Here is an 11,926-nt window from a genome sequence, read left to right as displayed (position 1 = left end):
ACACTAAACTGAGCAAACAGATGATTCAGTCATCTTTCGTGCGTCACTTTTGGGGCAATCTCTTGTTCACAGAAAGATTTGTCTGCGCGGATGCGATCTGCACCCATAGAAGAGAGGAACTTAGCTCAGACTTAAGACTCTAGTTTCGAGGTTTGTGTCCGTCTAATATTCGCTTAGCTTTGTGGTCTGCAATTCTATGACGGGTGTGCGCAGATGTTGTACCCAGACAAATCGTAGCGTGTGGACAAGCCTTGCATTCGAGTGTAATTTCAAGCGCAGAAGTTTTAGGATGAAGCTGTTCACAGCTGACAAGGTCATCCTTCTCACTGTTCCGATGTTGGCAACACTGAAGGCGGCAGGTTGGTGGGGGAAGACGTTTAAATATTAACTGCTTTGAAGCCCTCAGTCACGTGCGTCTGCGTTTGCATCGGTGCAGTGCCACTATCGGAGTAGCGGTTGCATTTGCCGGGCGGATGGATAAATACATAGGACGTGTTGCTGTGGTCACAGGTGCTAGTGCGGGAATAGGAGCAGCCATAACACAGACTCTGCTTCGGCATGGGCTGACTGTTGTAGGACTCGCTAGGAGGGTTGACAGGGTCAAGGTAAGCCGCTTGTGTTTAGAGTGAGCAGTTAACTCTCGTCCAGTTTTTCTGCGTTTCTTTCGGCTGCTAGACCTCCCCCCCCCCCCCCCCCCCTCTCTCTCTCTCTCTCTCTCTCTCTCTCTCTCTCTCTCTCTCTCTCTCTCTCTCTCTCTGTGTGTGTGTGTGTGTGTGTGTGTGTGTGTGTGTGTGTGTGTGTGTGTGTGTAATTAAGACGCAATATTTTTTTTGCGGTACTTCTATTATTAATTCGAGATAACGTCAAAATTTTTACGTTCATTAAGTAATAGAATAGGAAAATTCTATGGCACTGTTGCCGTACTTAGCAAATTCATAACGAGAATATGCTTCAATCGGATGTTTTGTGGGTCTTCTCAGATTCTTTCATCATTCGTCCATGCAATGCCACCATGACGGAGATCCTAAGGGATGTGGATCAAGAACAATGAAACGCTAGCCAATACAAATATGTTTGATTCCTTTTTCAAAAAGGAAGCTTGAGAATTGTACGAGCAGCTTGATGCTTGATGGAATTTAGATTATGCGTGCTTGTGCAAGCGTTAAATCGCGTGCATGATTGAGCGTGTGCACCAACAGTAGGGAGGTTTGTGCAAGCATGAGTCAGCACTTGGACGTAATTTATGTTTGGTCCTGTTAATTTACATTCTGTACAAAAGTTGCACTGTACCTTAGGACAAATCGAAGAATGCAACATCACATGGAGGGAAAGAGAAGCAAAAACAATTTCTGTAGGGTCTCTCTTGCGAATAGTTATATGGGAATAATATTTTGATTTCCTGAACAACTCTTTACTACACCTATCACTAACCTCAATTGTTTTTGTAACACAAGCGAACAGGCTGCCACAGCCATTGCATCGGCGTGTGGGCTCGAAAATTTCTGGTAAACCGTCTGAGTCTCTTGCAGGAAGTTGTGAGTGGGCAGGAGGGGCGAGGAATTTGTGTATGCATGCGGAAGACCATTGTGCACGCATGCGTAAGCTACCGTGAAGTGTTTCGGCCACAGCCACCATCAGAGTGTGTAAGATCAAGAGTATAACAAATGAGAAGTAGTATTTCTACAAGTATTGCGGTAATACTTATGTAGGATAAAACGAAAGTATTTAAATTCTCTATATTCTACCGGTATATGTAAGTCAGTTCTCATAATTAAGAAATTAAAATAACGAGATAGACAATTATGTTCACTAGTTACAATGCTGCGGACTCTAATAATGATTTTGTCATTTATATACAATATAATTCTATGTGACAGATCCAGCCACTGCAGACTACTTCTGCGAAGTCACATTATGACTAGTGCTACTCACACTGCGAACTATTTATGGAATACCGAAAAAATAGATTGTCAGATTGCAAACACTTTGCTACAACAGTGATCCCCACCTCACTCCACGGAACTTTTTCTCATCAACTGTGCCAGGAGACAGTCTTAAGACACAGGATTCTCATTTGAGAGAGCTGTTCAGATCACTGTTCGACCATTCAGATTTAGGTTTGCCGCTGATTTTCAAAATCGGGTAAGATGAATGCTGGCACGGTTCCTTTCAAATGACAAGGCCGACTTCCTACCCTTACCCTCCCCAAGAGTTTGTGCTCCGTTTCTTATGATCTCGTCGTTGACAGGATGTTACACCCTAATCTCCTTTCCATCAGTGTAACTATATTGGGTGAAAGAAAGCCCTGTTAGCTGTGTTGTCAGCTGTCTCTATATTGGAAAAGTTAAAACCCAGCTAACATAGACATTATTCTTAACCAAAATTTACAACCCTGACTCCAAATATTATGATGTGCTCTGTGGGGTATCAAATTTCTCTTTAGAGGGGGGGGGGGGGGGGGGAAATCAAGCAAACCCATTTACTGATTTCGTCTTTCAGCATAACCGTTAAGAATACATACATACCGATAGTGAGGGAATGTGTGTTAGGTACCCAACGCTATGTTGTTTAACAGAGAGAAACATTGAAAACGATTTCGCTGCTTCAGTTTTTGAAGAGACATCACTTAATCTATGAAGACACTGGTCCTACTTTGTTTTGAGGCCATTTACGAAAAGGAGTTCATATTTACTGTAGACTGCAATAGCAATTCGCCAGAGAGAAACCCTTTGTTATTAGTATTGTTTTACAAACACTGTGCATCACATCTTAATGAAAAAAGAAAAACATAATTAGTTTGAATAAGAAGGCATTTAGTTTGTTTTTATTTAGACTAAAATTTTTAGATACAATTTACAAATTTAGTTTCCCTTTCGACAGTTTGGGATGCAAATTCTTTCATGACATCCATAAGATTAATTTTTCCAGCTCTATCTTGATGAACATGGAGGAGTAAATGGGTATCAACTGAGTCATTGTTGATCTCAGGCAAGGCGCTGCATGACCTCTGAGTATGTTGACGATATTGGAACTGTAAAAATCAGAATGATGAGGCGAATAACTTCCTGAAAGAGTTCTTTAACCCTACCAGGTTCAGCAATAAGTTTTCTTCCAATAGAGGGTACATTAAGTGGTCGTATATAAGTTATAATGGTTCACTGTATTTCGAGCTGTGCATAAGCCTGTCCAGGTTAAAGTCTGTTGTATGTACTCCAAGCAATTCTTCCAATCGTCGTGTAGATGAAGTATGTGTTTGGGAGGACATAAATATCTGTTAAAGTGGGGATAGTCGCTTTAGATCCTGTTGGCTGAGCCTTCGATCAGTCTCATTGAGAAGGAGATCAAGAATTTCAAACAAATATTTCCTAAATTTTCGTTCTTAAGACAATTCTTTGGGAACAGGCAGTGTTTCTGTGTGTTGCATTTTCTCTGGTATTTTTCTTGGCTGTGAGATATTTGGGTCTTTCATATTTAGTTTTTTAGAATAATCTTTGGATTTCGCTAACAGCATATGAAATGCTTCCGTAGTCCTAAGATTTGCAAGAGCTACTTTTAGAACCTCTACAGAATGTTTCACTCCAGCTGCATTAAAATTTGGATTCTATAGGGAATTGGCCAGTTCCTCACACAGTCCAAACACTTCAGCTGCTAGTGTTATATAAGAAATAGTTTCAAACTTTTCGAGTCGCTTCGCAGAGCCCCGCAGGACTGGCCTTTCGTCTCTATCTGAGCTCGGTACATTCAACATTTCGGTCACACTTTTCTGGACCCGCTCATAGTTTTCCCTGAAACGTATCAAATATTTTACTCTTGCAGCCCATCGGTTAGGACACATTGGAATCATTTTGGGTTTGGATTCGTCTCATGGTAGCACATCATCTGCATACACGTTTCTCCTTTTTGCGGATTCCAGAATTATATTTGAGACATCATTCACAGTTACCAGTATATCGCACAATGGATAAGTTTCTTGAAACTTCCTTTAGTGCCAGATCCACACAATTACTGCTACAGTGGATGTAACAACTCTTTGGCTGGTCTTGAAGAATGATTTCAACACCTTTTTACCGCCCAGACATATCAGCTGCACCATCGAAATAGTGGGTGGCTAGAAACTGAATTTCTAGTGTCAGTCTTCGAAGCATGTCTTCAATGGCAGTTGCCAGCGTTTGCGTCTGTGAGTCCGACGGTTTATATAAACATAGAAAAAGTTCTTTTATTTCGAGCGTCTCAGGGTCAACATAACGCACACAGTGGACTGCTCCTGGCCAGCCATGTCCGTTGTTGAATCTGCCGTAATTCCGTGAAATTGGGATTTTTTTATTTGCTGCGCAATTTCACGCTGGATCATGTGAGCCATTTCCAATACTTCGTTTCGTATCACTGGCGCCAACAAAGTGTCACGGTATTTCTGCCATATCTTTAGTTCTGGCACATCATTCTTCCTCTCATCGAGAAGTGTCATGAGTTTTCCAGAAACCGTTTCATGACCTCTCAGTGCGTTTCCTGTTCGACCCAGGAACCTAGTGAACTGATAATTACTAGTAATGCGGTTCTAGCTTTCTCCTGATCGGCCAGCAGATGTCACGCGACTTGGGCAACCACAGGTGCGCTATTTTCACGTTGGTGAAGAATTGCAAGAAACTCTCGACGAAAGAGACTCTTCTCGTGTATCTTGATCTTTTCTGTAGTTTTTTCCAGTTACAGAAACTGTTTTTTTAAAAAGAAAATCGGTCTGTTTCTGTGGTGTTCTATTGTTTATTAAGCGGATGAACCGAATGGAGTTACAGCAGAAAACACTGCCACTCTTTTCTTCGTAATGTAGCCACGGATAAGCCACAAACCATTCCGATTTACAAGATCTTCCATTCCTTCGTGGAAAATTATGCTTCTCAGCTAGATGAAATTTTGCTTCAAAAACAGGTGTACTTTAAGTAGAGGCCATTGTATTTTCCTGTGAGAATGGGGTGCTGCATGTTTTGACAGTCCTATGCCACAACTTTTATGTCCATCGCCTCTAACTGAAATCGGTAAGGGTAAAAACGTTAAACGTGACGTATCTCCCACATATCACACTAACATAAAAATAGCTTTCAACAAGCAAAGTACTGTATGTTAATGGTGAGCACATAGTATAATAGCACAAGCATTGGAAGAGACACTCATAGCTGACCATAGAATATTTAGCAGTATCAGTATTGTAAATGTTTTAGTCTAGTATTACTACAATCAGATTGAGAGTGGCCACTGTCATGGGTAACGCTAATACAAACTATCTGAGATTTTTTAGTGCTACTACCGCCTCCAGAAAAATTCTTGATGTATTTTTGTGACATTGTGCAGTATGACACCTAAAATAACAAAATAGTAATAATCGTATACAAATGTCATGACCCATGGATCGATGTGCACATAAAAAGGAACGAGAAGTTAGATACTGAAATTTAAAAATGAAATGACGCTGCAACTCACTAATTGTATGTGTCTCAACTAAAAGGAATCACTGTAAACATTATTGAACATCTATGTAGTGAATTACAAAAGAGTGTGCAAATCAGAAAAATTTATGCTATGGTCGTCGGTCCCTAAGCTTACACACTACTTAATCTAACTTACTCTAACTTATACGCTGAAATGAAATGTCGTGTGACGAGGGCCTCCCGTCGGGTAGACCGTTCGCCTGGTGCAAGTCTTTCGATTTGACGCCACTTCGGCGACTTGCGCGTCGATGGGGATGAAATGATGATGATTAGGACAACACAACACCCAGTCCCTGAGCGGAGAAAATCTCCGACCCAGCCGGGAATGGAACCCGGGCCCTTTGGATTGACAGTCTGTCGCGCTAACCACTCAGCCACCAGGGGCGGACACTTATACGCTAAGGACGACACACATAGCCATGCCCGAGGGAGGACTCTAACCTCCGACGGGGGAGCCGCGCGCATGCAAATCACACCCTAAAGCAATACTGCACTGTAAATGGAAGAACTTTAACATCAGACGTACTAACTTCCACAATTCGTACCAAATCGATTGCGACTGATCTTTCATCAGAAGGAAACTCACGTGGTAAGTACAACATTTTCAGCTGTAAAGATAATGTATACTACCATGTTTGTTCAGTGATGAACTGCCGTGTAAAGCACTGTGGTTTTGTATTTATTTGACTTTCAACTTTCACTTGTTAAATGTCCGCCCCCGGTAGCTGAGTGGTGCCAGCACGGTAGTTATGCGTGTTCGGTCAGAGGGTTATCTGCCTGTAATAAAAAAACTAATAAAAAACTGAGTCAACGGCTCAACACTGAAAGTGAACGGGCGTCATGGGACATCCGCACCGAACAAATTGAGAAAAAAAGTGGTCAGCGCGACAGAATGTTAATCCTAAGGGCGTGGGTTCGATTCCCGGCTGGGTCGGAGATTTTCTCCGCTCAGGGACTGGTTGTTGTGTTCTAATCATCATTTCATCCCCATCGACGCGCAAGTCGCCGAAGTGGCGTCAAATCGAAACACACCCGGCGAACGGTCTGCCCGGCGGGAGGCCCTAGTCACACGCTTGTTAAATCAGTGTAAGTAAATTGAACAATTGCTGAAGATATTGTTTCAGTATCTGGAATTATGTGTACTGACTTGTCACGCTGCACTCTGCATGGTATGCAGAAACTTACCAAGTGCGGCATATCACCAACTCATACAAACCTGAAAGATGCAGCTTTTCCACCACGACAGAAAATTAGTTCGGTACGTTAGCCTCAGTTAATACGCTGCAATACTTGATTTAAAGTGCACAAAACGTGAAATAGCCGGTAGGGTCATTCTTCACTGCAAATTCCTCAACTTACGTTCAATGAGTTATGTTAATTCATTTATAAACATCGTAAAAATTATGACTAATAACGAAAAGGTAGCCACTTCACTGCCACACACGAATGTTCGTCAGTAATACATCAATTTTTTTTATGGAATCACGTGAGAAACGTTGCATAGCGAAAAGAAAAACCCCACGCAAATCCAAAAACGGTGTTTTCTTAATTTCTGGGTGCAAACAGTAAAACGTTTTCCGAACAAACTACTTTCAGAAAAGGATTAGCTTTCCCTCGTTTATATAAAACAATGATCCATGTGACTGAACCTTCGGATTCCGCTTCGGGTCTTTTGTGTTCCACGACGAGAAAGTTTTCCCACAAACAGTCCGCAACAGTAATACAGCGTCTATGAGCTAGGGATAACGATTTGCGATAATAAGTCTGGATAATAAATCGGTGCTTATTAGACTTCGGGATAAAATTATCTGTAATGCCATAACAATCTGAGGGCTGTTTTTAGCATGGAAGACATCATCTAAGCAATAACTCCATGACTGAGTGCATTGCTTAACAACCACTGCAGGGTCTTCTATGAGAAATGTGGCCCCTAAACAAAGCAGCGTGTGTCAAGTCATAAATGTATTATGTATTCCTATGATACATAAGTGGGGGATATTTGTAACTAGTGAAATTAATTAAAATTTTGGTACTGAAGTGACCATAGGGGTGCGTGTCCATGAGCTATGAACTTCATAAGAACTTGCTATATAGCAATGTTTCGGAACATAAGTCTCACTTTTCTGATCCTGCAACAGCAGTGGACTTTCTGTTGCCATGGAGTAAAAGGATGATAGTCCACTGTCATGATGCCTAATTTCAGGCCATGCTGCAATGGGTTATGGACAGATTTTCTTGCAATACTGCATCCAGCTCAAACGCATGCGTCCAAATACTAGTTTTCTTGCCATGTACAAGAACTACTCAATCTTAGTTCTCGATATGATGTTAAATGTACTGTTTGCGCCTTTCTGTACGACTTTAACTTGTATTGTTACATACTGATTATCGACATCTTTGTTGATTGAACGTCTACTTGCCTTGTTGTAGAGGTAGTGAATGCTTATTCGCCTTGAATCCTTGGGGCTGGCCTGTTTGCCACTGATACAGATAGTCAAGTGAGTTTTGAGTTTTCCAGTGTAGATCCAGACACTGTTTTCTTGCTTTTGCATTGAGATTTGGTGCCCCCTGTTAACTCAAACATTTCCACTGTATCGAAAATAACTAACATCTTCTTGCAAATACTTTCGGGTATGCCATAGCTCTCCCCTCCCCTTCCCATAAGTGTCATTGAGAACTGTGGGAATATAATTACATTTACCGTTTGGGCATTGTTGGCTGATGTTGCCATTTTCGTTGGGACCACACATGGCTTCTTCTGCGTGACCGCCAGACTAAATTGATCAAAAAAAGTTTTGGACCACCTGCACATCTGCGAACGTAAGTGGACTTAGATTCAAGGGGAACCGAACAGTAAGTACTGAGGGTGGTGGCAATACTTGTTTTGAACAGTATATACGAGGTGCGAAAGTAATGAGACTGATTTTCTTTGCAAGATGTGACAACCCTACAGGCTTGCGTAGGCACAATCTTTGACCTTGGTCTATAAGCTGCTTCTAGTCCAAGTGGCACATTGATGCAACTGCTCAGTTATGAGTTGTGCTGTAATAAGTTAACACGTGTTTATGTCTCTCCTCACGGAAATGGATCCGCATAATATTTCCTAATGGCAACATGATTTATTCGCTGGCTCTGCCTGTTGATCAAATAAAACTCCAAGTGAATTTGGGGATGAGGAAGGGGTGTGTGTGTGTGTGTGTGTGTGTGTGTGTGTGTGTGTGTGTGTGTGTGTGTATGTGTATGGGGGGGGGGGGGCGACAGAAACCGTATCTCGCCCTCCCCCCTCCCCAGAGTCTGAATTGGGCGGCGGCGACCATTCTCCGGTTGATACGCTGTTGTATGTGCCATTTTATTAGGTTTTTGGAATAACTACAGCTTTGAAATTTTCTACATGTCTGCTGGCGACCTGTCAGGATTTTTGAATATTCCAAAACCTAGAGAGGAGCACACAGTTTGTAAGTAGGTTATTTTTGCTTGTAGTGTTGTGGCTGTGAATTACAGATGATTTATTCATGTTTATTGTTGACAACAAATGCAATGTGGAATAAATTTACTGGCATGTAGTATAGCAAAGTAAAGGTCTTCCAGGAATCATACCTAACACGATTGTCAACTTTTATATAATATGATTATGTAAAATTCGTTTGACATTATCTGCATTTCCATACATGAATTTTGTATAGGTCAGTAGGCTACTCGATGAATGAATCTATGCGAAGATTGCTATCAACACTCCTCTCAGCAGTTTGATTTGATAATATAAACACAAGCAGAATAAACAAGTATGTTTTATGAGGATGTGTGTGTGTGTGTGTGTGTGTGTGTGTGTGTGTGTGTGTGTGTGTGTGTGTGTGTTCCCAATCAGGAATATCTGGCGTTCATTTATTATGTCAGCTCTAAGCTACCAGATAGCAGCTCATTTGAGAATCGGACTTCAGTAATCATTCTCACTTATCCTATTTTATAAATTTCAGAAATCCTAATAATCTATTATGTACTGGTAGAAATGCCCAAGCCTTTAGTATTTAATTCAATAAACTTTTTTGTGCCTGAGCAGTTAGGTTAGATTGCAGCTCTCACAGGTCCTGGGCTTGAACCATGGCCTCACCAGGGGATTCGCATCGAAAAACTGAAATTGAGCGCCTCGGCCTCATCAGTAGCTTTTATTTGCAGAAATTAATATAGTTTTTGAAGTCTGTGTACGTAACAGGACATGTTGTTGTCAGGGCACCCATTGATGTGGCGTGCCAAGTGATTCACCAAGTGGCGTGGCAGGTACATGGCAGTGGTCTAGCATGCATCTGACTTGATGTGAATAAAAGCGATCTGGCAGGTGTTGCGGTTTTAGTCAGCTTAATGTCAGTCAACAAAGCTGAGGGTTGGATGATTCAATCAGTAGAGCATTACCCTTGAGAAGTAATCTTCTAAGCTCCACTTCCGGTCTGGCACACAGTTTTAATGTCAAGATTGCACACTTCTCTGGAGTGTGACTGATTGTTTTTTCCATGAGAATTAATCTGGTAAGCATGCGGGAGAGCTTCTGTGAAGTTAGGAAAGAAGAGAAGTATTGGCAGAAGTAAAGCTGGCAGGACGTGCTGAGGTTTGTGCACGGATTACTGTACGCACCTTATGTTCCCCTATGGTATAGTGCGCGCAAAATGCCGTGGCCTCTGCTTTCGTTAGCATCTAAAAAGAATTCCGCCGAAAATGCTGAGATTTTCCCCTGCCCTATTAACCATTTGTAACTTTGAGAGAAGCGTCGTGAGTGGCGAATTTTGAGTAAGACCTAAACATTTGTCTGGTTGCAATGTCAAAATTTGCTTGTTCTGCCAAAACACAGCGGATTTTATGTTGTCTCACCTCTCTAACATGTCGTTAGATTAGATTAGTTTTTCGTTCCATAGATCCGTGTTCAGGAGATCTTCGTGGATGTGGAAAATGTCTTTTTTTTTCTTAGCTGAAATAACAATACTAGTAGTATGAGTATATACAATACATCATTTGTTTCTATTAAAAAATTCGTCAATGGAGTAGAAGTTGGCCACTAGTAAGTCTTTCAGGCTCCTTTTAAACTGATCTTTATTTGTAACTAAATTTTTTGTTTGCTGGCAAATTATTGAAGATGAGTGTTCCTGAGTAGTGGACCCCATTTTGAACTAAAATAAGTGCTTTTAAGTCCTTGTGCAGATTATTTTTGTTCCTGGTATTGCATGCATGAACTGAGCTGTTTGTTGGAAAGAGATATATTATTTAGGACAAATTTCATTAAGGAGTAAATATACTGAGAGGCAGAAGTTAGTATACCCAGTTATTTGAAGAGGTTTTTGAAGGAAGTCTGTGAATTTACTCCACAAATAATACGTATTACACGCTTTTGGACTCTGAAAATATTTGTTTGACTTGAAGAGTTTCCCCAAAATATTATAACATATGACATTATGGAATGAAAGTAGGCAAAGTATGCAACCTTTTTCATTTTTATGTCGCCTATGTCTGCTAACAAATTGCAAATACAGATGTTAAGGCGTTTCTGCAGTTCTATGGTGTGCTCCTCCCAACTGACTTCATTATCAAGTTGTAATCCCAGGAATTTAAGACTGTCAACCTCTTTTATCTGCTCTCCTTTATACTTTATGCGTATGCTGGGTGAAAACCTTTTACAGGTTCTGAATTGCATATAGTGACTCTTTTCGAAGTTTAATGTCAGTGAGTTGGTTTTAAACCATTTATTAATATCCATTAAAATATCATTAGCAGATCTTTATAGAACTACACTAGACATACTATTTATTGCAACACTTGTGTCATCTGCAAACAAAACGAACTCTGCTTCTGGCAGTGTAACTGATGAGAAATCATTAATGTACACAAGAAAAAACAATGGCCCTTAGATGGATCCTTGTGGGGCACCACATGTAAGTTCTTCCCATTATGATGATGACTGATGACTTAATTCACTAGTCCCTTGCACTGACACATCTTGTTTCCTGTTAGCGAGGTCTGAATTGAACGATTTTGCAGCACTGCCCGTGAAACCATAGAATTCTAATTTATTTAAAAAGATGTTGTGGTTGACACAATCAAATGCCTTTGACAAATCACAGAAAATACCTGCTGCTCGTAATTTGTTATTTAATAAATTAAGTACATTTTAACTGTAGGTGTAAATAGCCTTCTCGATATCAGAACCTTTCAGAAATCCAAACTGTGTTCTTGATAATATGTTATTTGTGGTCAGATGGTTGACAAGCTGCCTGTACATTACTTTTTCTAAAATTTTTGAGAATGCTGGCAAAAGTGAAATCGGTCTGTGTAGACACAATTGCGAGAAAATTCTGAAGCAGTGCTTTATTAAGTTTATTACGTGAGGAACTGAGAGAAAGTAAAGTCAGTAGCTTATGAAAAAGTACATCCTCGGTACAAAAAACGTATAATGTATTCCCGTA

The 11,926-nt window shown here is 40.8% G+C and overlaps 1 protein-coding gene across 1 annotated transcript in view; it reads left to right on the top strand.

The window, feature by feature from the left end:
* Positions 1-438: 438 nt before the first annotated feature.
* The window catches only part of LOC126145057 (farnesol dehydrogenase-like), a 77,836-nt gene continuing 66,348 nt past the window's right edge, over positions 439-11,926 (top strand). The window contains exon 1 of the mRNA XM_049915529.1: positions 439-605. Coding sequence (XP_049771486.1) covers positions 474-605 — 132 coding nt within the window. The 5' untranslated portion in view covers positions 439-473. The remainder of the gene's footprint in view (positions 606-11,926) is intronic.

This window comes from Schistocerca cancellata, chromosome 2 (genome assembly GCF_023864275.1).
Source record: "Schistocerca cancellata isolate TAMUIC-IGC-003103 chromosome 2, iqSchCanc2.1, whole genome shotgun sequence".
In the NCBI taxonomy this organism is placed as follows: Eukaryota; Metazoa; Arthropoda; class Insecta; order Orthoptera; family Acrididae; genus Schistocerca; species Schistocerca cancellata.
This window is presented reverse-complemented; position numbering and strand designations above follow the sequence as displayed.